General features: G+C 34.5%; 1 protein-coding gene across 5 annotated transcripts in view; it reads right to left on the minus strand.

Moving 5' to 3' along the window:
• Positions 1-13,808, minus strand: part of RAP1GDS1 (Rap1 GTPase-GDP dissociation stimulator 1) — a 100,191-nt gene that overhangs the window by 26,694 nt on the left and 59,689 nt on the right. For all 5 annotated transcript variants that reach the window (XM_017516199.2, XM_017516202.2, XM_017516198.2 and 2 more), the window contains one exon: positions 8,676-8,801. In XM_017516199.2, the coding sequence (XP_017371688.1) occupies positions 8,676-8,801 (126 nt within the window). The remainder of the gene's footprint in view (positions 1-8,675; positions 8,802-13,808) is intronic.

The raw sequence follows: 13,808 nt of genomic DNA on the forward strand, positions 1-13,808 counted from the left end.
GTGAGCCGAGATCGCGCCATTGCACTCCAGCCTGGGTAACAAGAGCGAAACTCCGTCTCAAAAAAAAAAAAAAATAACTCTGACAGAATTTACATCCGAATTATATTTTTAAAGCTGGTCTTCATAGGGAACTCCACTCCCAGATCAAAACTTTTTATTATACTTCTAATATCTTTAAGTATTCTTTCATTATAACGCTTATTTCATTGAAGACCTTTTATTTGTATCCACATCTGTCACCATATATCGCCTGAGCAGATATACCGTAGTCATCTTTGTATTTTAACCTAAACTGGCCTATCTAAATACTTTGAATGTACTTGATACTCCTTAAGATAAATGCTAATCAACTGACCTTAAAAATACATTTGCAACACAGATTTTTTTTGTTTGTTTAAGAGATAGGGTCTAGCTCTATTGCCGAGGCTGAAGTGCAGTGGTGTAATCATAGTTCACTGGAGCCTTGAACTCCTGGGCTCAAGCAATCCTATCTCAGCCTCCTGAGTAGCTGTGACTAAAAGTGCACACCATCATGCCTGGCTAATTTTTAAACATTTTTGTAGAGAGAGGGTCTTGCTATGTTGCCTAGGCTGGTCTTGAACTCCTGGCCTCAAGCAATCTTACTGCCTTCACCTCCCAAAGTGCTAGGATTACAGGCATGAGCCACTGTATCTGGCCAGACACTTTTATATTTAATTTTTTAGTTGGATTTTATTTTAGTCATTGGTTTCCCTAAGCTGTATATGCATCCATATATGGCAGCTGCAGTTTCAGCTTACTGAGGAAAAATAAAGACTTCAAAAATAAATACTTAAGACTTTCAGGCAATTTTAATTTCTTAAAATTTAGCTTTTTTGAATCACTAGAATCACTGATCTTCTTTTAAATATTATCTTAGAATACACAGAGCATTCAACCTGGAATATTTCTTTAGAAGGTACACTCGCACTGTGCCATGCTAAAAGTAGGGCGTTTCCTTGGTTACAGAATGCTAGGGGTAGAAATGTGTGGCGACTAGAATCAAAAACTATGATGAAAAAGCCTTAAAAATACTAAAAACCTTGAACTATACAAATCCCAACTTATGCTGAAATCACTCTCCTTCCTGTACTGAGAAAATCAAGGATGATACATGCAAAGGATTGGTCCAAAAACAAGCCTTCAAAGGTATCATTCTACCAACTGCATAATTATAAAACAGATGTGAAGGCAGAAAGGAAAACAGTAATAAAATATAAACACATTGTTATTTTGAAATACTGCAAAGAAAGTTAGGGGTAATTTTATGGCATAAAATTGACTGAAGGTCACAATAAAGTTTTTACTTTGCCGAATCACCAATGTGATGAATAACAAATTTCTTCCTAAAAAGTAGGATCTAAGACATTTAAGGAATTTTAAGTGTGTCAATATTGTAGTTTTAAAATTCTAATTTATTTTTTATTTTTTTGGGACAGGATCTTGCTGTGTTGTCCAGCTGGTCTTCAACACCTGGGCTCTTGCAATCCTCCTGCCTTGGCCTCTCTAAGTGCTGGGATTACTCGCGTGAGCCACCATGCCCAGTCTAAATGTGTCAATATTAAAGTTTATAGATAATCTCTTCTCACAATTTGATTGAAATCAAATATTTGAAAACAAATATATGTGGCTTAAACTACCTTAATTGGGATTAGTAAGACATCCTGCCAAAGCAGACAGTGTAGCACATTTATCAACTCCATTCTGTCCAAGGACATGTATCTATCACAACTGTTTACACACATATGTATGAATGTACACATATATGTATCATGTATGAATTATATGGTATTTTAAAACCTTTTTTAAAGGGTGAAAGAAAAATACAAATGCAGAAAAGTGGGTAATATATGCAAGTTAAGTTTATTATTAGAAAGCAAATAACCACATATCTATCACCTAGATCAAGAAATTCATTGCCAACAACCCAGGAAGTCTATCTCTGCATTTGTTTCTGATCACAAACTCCTTCCTTCATTCCTCTCAAATCATCCTAATTATTTTGGTAATCACTTCCATATTTGCATTGTTTTACCGAGTAAATAATAATTCTTAAAAACTACAGTTTAGTTTTTTTTTTAAACTTTATATAAATGGAATCATACAACATGTATTTTTCAGTGTTGGCTTTTTCCTTTCAACATTATGAGATCCATCCACAGTAATGGTTATAGCTATCTTCATTCCTTTTCATAACTCTCTAATTTTTCCATTATATTAATATGCTATGATTTATTCTACTGTTAAAGGACATTGGTTGTTTCCAGTTTTTCATTATTGTAAATAATGTTCCTTTGAACATTCCTTTAACAGCTCCTGGTGCACATGTGCACGAGGTTCTGGGTATACTTCTAAGCCCAGAATTGCTGGATCTATTGCTTCAACTTCAACAGATACTACTTCACAAATTGTACCAATTTACACTCACACTGTTCCACACCCTCATCAACAGTTGGTTTATGAAACTTTCCAATGGGTGTATAGTGGTATTTTATTGCAGTTTTGTGTTACCTAAGAGTGAACATTTTCATATCTATATTAAGTCTGTTGGATTCTATTTTTGTCAAGTGCTTATTCAAATGTTTTGCACATTTCCCCACTGGGTTTTCTACATTTTTCTTAATGATTTGTAGGAGTTTTTATACATTGTATACACAAGCCCTCTGTCAGTTATATGTTATATTCTCTCAACCACTCTTGCTTTTCACTCTCAATGGTGTCTTTAAGAAAGGAGTTTTAACTTTATTTGTTTTTGGTAGAGATGAGGCCTCACTACATTGCTCAGGCTGGTCTCAAACTCCTGGCCTCAAGCGATCCTCCTGCCTTGCCCTCCTAAAGCATTAGGATTTCAGTCATGAGCCACCAGGCCAGCCAGAAGTTTTTACTTTTAAACTAACCAATGTATCAATTTTTTCCTTTGTGATTAGAGCTTTTTGTGACCTAAGAAAAGTATTTCAAGGCCATAGTGATATTCTCTTAGCTTACATTTTAAGCCAAACTTTTTGAAGTTTTAACTTTCACATTTAGGTTTGTAATCTATCTGGAACTAATTTTTTATATTTTTTAATAGTCCATAGTCTTTTATCTTGAAAACACCTATTATGCTATGAATTCATAGGGAAGAGGTTCCAACAGGCTCAGGGTCCCTGCCGTTGGTTCTCACAAAATGAACTTCTCTAGGTTGAGCAGGCTGTTCCTTCCTTCTTTTTCGTTTCCTACTTTTCCTTCATGTGTTTCAGGTAGGTATTTTGGCTCTTGAGTGCTTAATATGCTCATTATCCACATTAATTCTTTTGGCAACAATCTTGCCCTTAACTTGTTTGTTTACAACAATGCCAATACCATACTGGGTAACACGGTAGACTCCTTTGGTTTTCCATGGTAACATTTGTGGGGCATTCTTTTTTTGAACAGGGTGCATTCCCCTGATGTGTACAGTATCACCTTTCCTGCAGGTGTGATATGTGGCTAAAGGAACAACAACCTGTAGATGTGAATATATGTGGCTAAAGGAACAACATCCTGTAGATGTGAATATATGTGGCTAAAGGCCTGTTTTCTAAAAGGCCTACAAAGTACATATCAGATGCTTCTCCTCTTTCCCTTTGTGTTCATCATTTTGGTAAATTACTGGAAGGTGGCAGTTCCAGCCAAAAGGGCTATCCAATATATTTTTCACATTTGATTTTCTTTTATCTTTGTATACAGAAATTCTTGTTTGTTTTTTGCCAGTAATGTAACAAAATTCTGATTTTGAAAAATGATCTACAAAACGAATCTACACATCTTTTTGAATTAAATATGCAAATCACATCATATATAATAAGTTTTATTGCTTTAATTTTTTTTTCTTCTCTTTAATGCACTGGACACTTCTTACAATATTAAATGGAAGTGGGGATGATCCCTCTTGTCCCAATATCAGAGCAAATGCTTTTTCATTTCACCATTGAGTGTGATGTTTTCTGCAGGCTTCTGATAGATATCCCTTTCAGATCGAAGACCTTTCTAGTGCTGTTTTCCTAAGAGGTTTTAAAAATATTGAATGGACAGTTAATCTTATGGAAAGTTTGTGTTTTTTGAATCTGAGAAGATCATGATTCTCCCCTTAAATATGTTAAGGTGATGAATTATACTGGTTGCATTTCAAATATTAAATTGTGTTTCACTTTCAGAATGAATGCAATTTGGTGTGATTAATATTTAAATGTATTACTAGAGTACATTTGCTAAAATTTTAGGAGGAATTTTAGATCTATGTTAATAGTGAGACTAGCCTTTAATTTTCATTCATGTAGTATCTTTTTTGAGATTTGGTGTAAAGGTTTCAGTAAAATAAATTGGTAAGTATATTTGCTTTTCTTATTCTTTGGAAGAATTTTTAAGGTAACATTACTCAGCATTTCCATTCTTATATCATTCATACTTAAAAATATATTGGCATCAGGCCAGGTGTGGTGGCTCCTGCCTGTAATCCCAGCACTCTGTGAGCTGAGGCAGGTGGATTACCTGAAGTCAAGAGTTCCAGATCAACCTGGGCAACATGGTGAAACCCTGTCTCTACTAAAAATACAAAGAAAAATTAGCTGGGCTTGGTGATGGGCATCTGTAATACCAGCTACTCGGGAGGCTGAGCCAGGAGAATTGCTTGATCCTCGGAGGTGGAGGTAGGAGTGAGCAGAGATGGTGTCACTGCACTCCACCCTGGGTAACAAAGTGAGACTCCATCTCAAAAAAAAAAAAAAAAAAAAAAAAAAACACACACACACACACACACACACACACACACACACACACACGCATCAAATTGTTCATAATATCCTCTTAATAGCTGTAAGAGATGTGGTAAGGTCTCCTCTCATATTCCTAATTTTGGTTAATTATGCTTTCTCTCTCTTTTCATTATTAATCTTACTAGGGGTTTACCAATTCCACTGTCTTTTCAGATTCAACTGTAGCAATTATATGTTTGTGTTGCATTGTATGTTTTCCATTTTATTAATTTTAGCTCTTTATATTCCTTATGCTTAATTTTTTAAAAAAATTTCAATAGCTTTAGTGGTACAAGTGGTTTTTGGTTACATGGATGAATTGTATAGTGGCAAAGTCTGATTTTAGTGCATCTGTCATCTGAATAGTGTACACTGTACCCAGTAAGTAATATTTTTATCCCTCAACCCCCTCATCTCATTCCCTCCCTCCTGTCTCCAAAGTCCTTTCTACCACTCTGTATGCCTTTGTGTACCCATAGCTTAGCTCCCACTTATAAGTGAGAATATGCGACATTTGGTTTTGATTCCTGATTTACTTCACTTAGAATTAATGCCCTCCAGTTCCATTTAAGTTGCTGCAAAGAGACATTGCTTCCTTCTTTTTTATGGCTGAATAGTATCCCATGGAGTGTGTGTGTATGCACTCCATTTTCTTTATCTACTCATCAATTGGTGGACACTTAGGTTGATTCCCTATCTTGCCTTCCACTTTTTAAAGAATATATATTGCTTGTAGATTTTGTCAACATTGTATTTTATTCCAGTTAACTACTTAAAATTTTTTTTTTGTAAATTTAGGGAGTACAAGTGCAGATTAACAAAATTAATAGACCACTAGCTAGATTAACCAAAAAAAAAAAGGGGGGGGGGAAATAAGTACAATTAGACATGATAAAATGACGTTATAACTGATACCACAGAAATAAAAAAGATCAGCAGAGATCACTAAAAAAAATAGCGGGGGGGGAAGGGAAGATTCAAATAAGCACAATCAGAAAAACAAAGGTGACATTATAGCTGATACCACAGAAATACAAAAAGGTTATCAGAGACTACTATGAGCATATTCATACAAATTAGAAGGTGAGGGTTGAAAAATTACCTTTTGGTTTTTTGGGTTTATATTTTCTTTCCCCTAAATTCCTGAGATGAATACTGAGAGCTCATTGATTTTAGTTCTTTTCCTTTTCTAATATAAGCATTTATAGCAAAACCTTTTCCTCTGAATATGGCTTTACTTGTATCACATAAGATTTGAGATATAGTATTTTCATTTTCACTACTAGAAAAATTTCTAATTTCCATTAAAATTCCTTTTTGATCTCTGAGGTATTGGAAGTGTATTTTTTTTTTTTTTACTATATAAACATAGAGATTTTCTGGTTTTCTTTTTATAACTGGTTACTAGACAACTCAGGTCAAAGAAATACTTTGTGTGATAGCAATCTTTTGAAATTTCTTTCTTTTGTAACAAGTATGCATGTTCTTGTATGTACTTGAGAGAGCTCTGCAGTTGAAGTGTCCTAAAATAGGTCCATTAAATTAATTTTCTTAATCATGTTGAAATTTTCTGTAACCTATTTTTCTATCTGCTTATTATTGAGGTATTAAAATTGCTCATGATATTTGTGGATTTATCTATTTCTTTTCATAGTTCTGAATGTTTTTGCTTCGTATGTTTTTGGATAATGCACAATGGTTATCTTTTTCTAGGTGAATTGGACCCTTTATTACTCAAGTCACCCCCCACTTTTTTTCTGAGATGGAGTTTCACTCTATCACCCAGGCTGAAGGGTGGTGGCGTGATCTCGGCTCACTGCAACCTCCACCTCCCAGGTTCAAGTGATTCTCCTGCCTCAGCCTCCCAAGCAGCTGGGACTACAGGCGCCCACCACCACGCCCAGCTAATTTTTGTATTTTTAGTAGGGACAGGGTTTCACCAAATTGCCCAGGCTGGTCTCGAACTCCCGACGTTGTGATCCACTCAACTCTGCCTCCCGAAGTGCTGGGATTACAGGCGTGAGCCACCACACCTGGCCAAGTCACTCTTTATCTCTAGCAAGTTTTTTCATCTTAAAATCTATTTTACTTGATATTAACATAACTACTCCAACCTTCTTTAGGTTTCGGTGATATATTTTTTCCATCCTATTATTCTCAATCTTTTAAATCTCATATTTAATAAGTATTACTTAAGTAGTATAGTTTATTTTAAAACACAAGTGACAAATGGTCTTTTAATTAAAGCATTTAGGCCACATACATTTAACATAATTACTGGAACACTGTGTCTTAAAACTGTATTTTTATGCTCTATTTGTCTTCTATAATTCATGTTCCTTTTTCTCTTTTTTCTTGTTTTACATTCCTAGGGTATTAAAAAATCTTTCTATAAGTCCTTCTTTTCATTTGGTAATTATACATGATTTTTAAAAATTATTTTAGTAGTCACCATAAAAGTTGAAGGGATTAAATAACCAGAGTCTTCTAGATAACACAGGTGGCTTAGGACTCTAACTCCTCTTACCTCTCTTATTTATATGCTCGGTCTGTGGTATATTTTCAAAGCATATGCATGTACATTTTAAACATCACAATAAATAATTTTTTAAATATATTCAATGTTCATAAGATTTACCTACATATTTACTAGTTTTTTTGGTTTTTATTCTCCCTTGCATCTATATCATTTTCCTTCTGACAAACCACATTTATAACATCTGACTTTCATTGTTGCTGTTGAGAAGATAGCTGTCAGCCAAACTGTTGCTACTATGAAGATAATAATTTTGTCACTGGTTTTCTATATTTTCAGTATAACTTATCTAGATGTGGATTTCTTTTTATATTTTGGATTCAAAGGGCTTCTTGAATCTTTGGTATTTTTCATAATTTCTGATAAATTCTTCGCCACAATTTCTTCAAATATTGCCTCTGCATATCCCGCTCCCTACCTTCTCTGCTCTCCTTCTGGGACTCTAAAAAATGCATATGAGAACCTCTTACTTTATCCTCTGACCTCTTATTCTCTTTTATGTAAATGGGTTCTTCTTTCCTTTTAGTTCATATTGCATTTTTTTCCAACCCACTTTCCAATTCACTGGTTCTCTAATTCAACAGTACCTATTAAGACCGCTATTAAACCCCCCATTGGATTCTTAATTTTGGTTACATTTTTCAATTCAGAAATTTCATTTGTTTTCTTAAATCTCCTATGTCACTTGTTAAAAATAGTTTTTAATTCCTTCTAGATTTTTAAGCCTGCTTTTACCTGTTTGAACACAATAGACATACCTGTTTTGAATCAGTGTCTAATAATTCCAGTATCTGAAGATTTGCTGCTGTTGCCTATTCTTACTTACATTTTGTTTTGTCTCATGTATTAATATCTGGTCCTCTCTGAATACATGTTAGACATTATATTTGAAAAATTACTAACATGGAATGGTTTGTTTCCTCTGATTCATGCTTATTTCTACGATGTATCTTTTAACATTTTCGTGCCAAAAGAAAAGAGTGGTTAACCAGTATCTTCACTGTTGGCAGGCCTGAAACTCCAGCTTTTATCTCCTTTGCCTTACAAGTGTATAAAAGTAGAGTTTAGCCTCTCAGCTGCCTTTTCCAGAATGGCACAAGAATGTGTTAGCTACAGAAGTATCTAAAATCAAAGTATTTAAAATCAAAGGAACCTGGAAAGTTGCTTTGACCCACGTACATAACATAGCTATGGAGCAGATAACATAGCTAAAATTAGAGATAAGCAAAATAAAACATATCACTAATAAAGAATGGTTGTTAGTCAAATAGCTGGCAATTAAATAATATTAGGAAAAAAATTTAAAGTATACATGACCAAAAATCGAAAGATGCATTTATTTTTCTCACCATTTTCTGCCAATGGAGCAAGAACTTCAAAAATCATTTCTCTCTTATCATGTTCTATTTGTTTCTTGAAGAGTTTTACCAACTCTTCAGCAATGTTTGTACTGGCAAACTGTTCTTTACTTGACTCTGTAAAATAAAAAAGAAAAACCAAATTAAACAGAGAAACTGTTTTCTATTACTTTCAATACTTGGTCATTTTGTACCATTACTGATAAATATAAATACTCTTCAGATATAGGAACAACCAAATCCAGTCTTAATGCCCCTGAAAAAGAAAAATGTCTAAGGCTTTAGAGAAAATGTTCTGACCCAATTATATTTGAGCTATAAAGAATGGTTCACTAGCATAACATATATGTGACCACAGCAACAATAAAATTACTAAGTCATAAATTCATAGTTTTAAGGATTTTGGTCAAAGAAGAAAAATTTCTCCTAACATTTTGTGTTCTACATGGATGAATTAAAGGTGAGTTATCTTTAGTATCACTAAAGTAGCACATGTTTTCTATACTGGTCCTGATTTATCTACTACTGAAGACCAATTCTGCATGAGTAATGGGGGTTTCATTCCTTTCTGCCTGTCAGCATCTTCAGTCTCTCCTCCTTATCCTAGAGCTTCACCATCAATCAGCATTTATATATATTTGGTATTTCTCACACAAAAAAAATTAAAGACAAATGTGCTCCCCCAATCCACCTCTTTCAACTACCATTTAATCTCATTTTCACTTTTACAAGTTTCTGATAACATTGTTTACATACATTGCCTCTACTCTCTCAACTCACATGCATTACTAAATCTACTATTTTTGGCCTATCTGCCTCTACACTCAGCAATCTCCTATAATTGTTTCTCCTTTTCCACAAGATCTCTATAAATTCTAGTTCCTTAGGATTTGTCTTTTGCTTTCTTTACCTTCTCAGTCCTTACTCTCACCTGAGGAAATCTAATTCTCTTTCATAGCATCAAACAGCATCTCTGTGTTGATATTTATACAACATAAATATTCATAACCCTCTTCTGGACATCAGGCTATTTATTTAACTGCCCATTTGACATCTCTACTTGAGTATCTCTCTAGCATTCTAAACTCAGTACTGAAAAGGGGCTTTTGACATACTCTGAAATCTTCTTCCTCTGGGGTTCCTCAACTCAGTATATGAACATTCCATCTATCCATCTGCCTAGGCAGAAATCTGGGAGTCATTGCTCATTTGTTTTCACTCAACTTCCACATTTAATCAATCACCAAGGTCCAGCAATCTACCTCCAAAACCCAACCCAAATCCATTCCATTTCTCTCCAATTCTCCTCTCAATTTCTTTGGTTGCATTAGGTATCCTATTAATTTTTCTAGAAATTTCTTTCAGTGAAATCTGACTGAATCTTATACTGGTCTGTTTGGTGGTACAGCTGGCATCCTGGGTTCTCTTTATCATTTTCTTGATGGATCACTTCTCTTTTCTGTATGGGATACCCTGTTATCTATGCCCTTTATCCTTTACTTGTTTTGATGGAGATATCCTCCAGCAGCTTCATGAGAAAGCTACTGTATAGTGTGTATACAGGAGGTAGACATTTTGAAAATATTGACTGTCTGAAAATGCTCTTAGAGTTGATGCTTCTAATTTAAATTAGTCCCTTATCTTACTCCATTACTTTCTCATACTAGCAATTATCTTAACTTGTAATTATATGGTAGTTTATTTACAAACTATTTTAAAAATAAATGTCCATCTTACACACTAAACTATAAGCTCCTTGAGAGCAGGGACAGTACATACTGATTCAACCACCAGAAACATAGTGCACAGGATAGTCCCCAGTATAAAGCAGGTGTCCAAAATAAAGTTATTTATGAGGAACTAAATAAACATGAAAATAAATTATCAAGGTTAGACTCTGCTCTCCAGTCTCTGGTAAATCTCTTGTGTTACTATCAAGTAAGAAACACTGCAAATTCAATTTTAAAAGAGAAAGGAGAAATAATCATATTGTTAAATACAGTTTTGATCAACCTTTTATTACACTGCTTTGGAGTACATGCCAATAGATCTAGTCCAAAATGATAAAAATCCACTCCAAGACTTTAAGTATGATTCTTCAGTGCCATAAAAATCTAGGGCTTTAACTCTTACTTCAGATGCCAAGGGAGAAAAAAGTAAGGGTAAGGCATCTTTTCCAATAAGCTACCTAATCACTCAGCGATCTTATTCAGCAAATGTCAGCACATTCCACCCCAAAAAAGAGGTTAGTTTCATTTAGAGATGAGGGTGGGCATGGTGGCTCATTCCTGTAATCCAAACACTTTGGGAGTCTGAGGCGGGTGGATTGCTTGAGCCCAGGAGTTTGAGGCTAGCCTGGCCAATACGGCAAAACTCCATCTCTACTAAAAATAAAATAACCAGGTGTGGTGGCATGCACCTAAAGTCCCAGCTACTCAGGAAGCTGAGGCACAATCACTTAAACCTGAGTGGCAGAGGTTGCAGTGAGCAGAGATCACACCACTGCACTCCAGCCTGGGTGACACAGTGAGACTCTGCCTCAAAAAGGAAAATAAATAAATAAATAAACAAGTAGCGATAATTTATCACTGGAACTTTGTTGGTTAAACCTCTGCTTCAGAGAATTGTCCAAGTGAGATGAATTTCAGAAACATAAAATCCTAGGTAAAGTATACAGATATCATCATTCATCTAGTTACTTGCTCTTACTCTTCTTTAGAATAATAGTGTTGGCACTCTTTTCCTTCCAATCCACATTGTAGTCCTTCAAACACTAATAAAAGTAAACAAAATTATTGTTGCTATGTAACTCCGACTCTATTTGCCAGCACAAGGAAGTAATGCACCATTATTAATACAGGAACAATAGAACAAAATCTGTACTTATCCTGCAGGTGAATAGAGTGAAAAGACAGAATGAAGTATAATTTGGACATTATATCTATTAACTGCCATGGATCCTCAACAGGTCTTTCGCAAGAAGCCTCATTTACTAAGGTCTTATTTTTATTAAAACTCCATTAATTTAGAGTTAGCCTAATATTACCAGCACACTCCAGTTTCCTCTCCTCAGAAATACATAAAGCTCTTTTAACTAATTCATACTGTTTACTTGCATATATCTAAATTACATTTGTACTGCTACTTCTTAATTATTAATTATAGGTATTTTTGATCAAATTCCTATGAAAGATGCATTAGTTTTTTTTTTTTTTCCTGTGTTCATCATACTCTCCATCTTTCTAATTATACGTAATTTTGTTTATACTAGTTGTGTTTTAGTAATTCATTTTTCCTGGAATAATGTTCTCTCATTTGCTTAGTTTTCTCTGTATTATTATTAATGCAACTCCAAACGCTCCATCAGTTATCTAATCTTCTCTTAATACATTCACTTTAGATATTAATTTCATTTCCTGTAAGAACTCTCCCAAGCCCCATCCCACCAGCTTTTTGACCTAACCCAACCCGTACTGGTTGCTCCTTAAAAACATACCACTTGGGACGATAACATCACTATAATACTTGGGATTCCTGTTTCTTGCTGGATCTTGTTTCCAGTTCCTGTGTAGTTTTTCTTCATTTAAATCCCTTGTTTTGGTAGAACCCATCTTCCAGTGGCTTCCAGAGGAAAAGTATTTCAACTTGACTGATAATATGACAGAGTATAGGACTCTGTGTTGGAAGTCACTTTCCCTCAAAAATTAAAAATTTAATTATTTGACAAATGATAATTGTCCCTTGTTTTGGTGAAACCCATCTTCCAGTGGCTTCCAGAGGAAAAGTATTTAAACTTGACTGATAATATGAAGAGTATAGGATTCTGTGTTGGAAGTCATTTTCCCTCAAAAATTAAAAATTTGACAAATGATAATTGTTTATGGGGTACATTGTGATGTTACCTATAGTGAACAGTGAGCAGATCAGGGTAATTAGCATATTCATCATCTCAAGTACTTTTCTTTGTGTTGGGAACATTCAGTAGCCTAGTGCTAGCTATTTGAAACTTAATGTATTACTGTTAACTATAGTTATCCTACAGTGGTACAGGACACTAGAGCTTACTCCTCTTATCTGGCTGTAATTTTGTATCTTTTGTATCTAATCTACCCCTATTATCCCTCTTCCCTGTACCTTTTCCAACCTCTAGTATCCTGTTTTTTTTTTACTTCTATCAAGTCAACTTTGTTAAGCTTCCACATCGGTGTTTAACTTTCTATTCCTGGTTTATTTCACCTAACATAATGTCTTTCAGTTCCATCCATGTTGCTGCAAAAAACAAGATTTAATTCTTTTTGGTGGCAGAATAGTATTCCATTCTGTGTGTGTGTGTGTGTGTGTGTGTGTGTATATACACACACACGTATATACACACATATATACACATATACTATATGTATATATATACATATACATATACACATATGTATATATAGTATTCCATTGTGTGTATATATATATATATGTATATACAGATATATACTCTTGGTCTGATCCTCTTATATTTTCTTTTATTTTCTATCTCCCCCCATTTTTTTCTTGCTTTACTTTTACAAATGTTTCTCCAAATTTTGTCTTTCATCTTAGTGATTGTTCTTAATGCTCAAGCTCTTTTCTGTTCTCCTTAAGAATAGCATACTGTAGCTTTTTTCTATTTATCTTCCTTGTTAGAAGTTGCCCTTATCTCTTGAGTTGTCTGCCATTGATAAACAGGAACTAGGAAAATAAAATGTATAAAGAAAAAAACTAATTAGGCGCTATGAGTAGCAATAATCTTGTTGACTGCAAGATTCCCTATAGGGCAATCTGCTGGCCTTTTGTAGAGAACCCTCCATATACATAACTTTAAGTCTATGTTCTGGAAGACAAATAGGACAATAAAACTGTGGTTCTCAGCATTCAGATTTCACTCCACTTGTTTATGGATTGGTACTGTGGTACCTTTTACTTCAATTTAGTCTGATATTCCCCCATCAAGATGCCCTCTCTTTTTCATCTGTCCTGAAAAAAAGCAAAGTGTTTTCCCTGGATAGCTAAGGGTTATTCATCAAAAGGTGTAAAAAGGGAAAGAGAGTCTAGAAATCTTGATGCCACCAAATCCCAAGTGCTTTGAAAATTGTGAAA

The sequence above is a fragment of the Cebus imitator genome, unplaced genomic scaffold, assembly GCF_001604975.1.
Source record: "Cebus imitator isolate Cc_AM_T3 unplaced genomic scaffold, Cebus_imitator-1.0 Scaffold575, whole genome shotgun sequence".
Lineage (NCBI taxonomy): Eukaryota > Metazoa > Chordata > Mammalia > Primates > Cebidae > Cebus > Cebus imitator.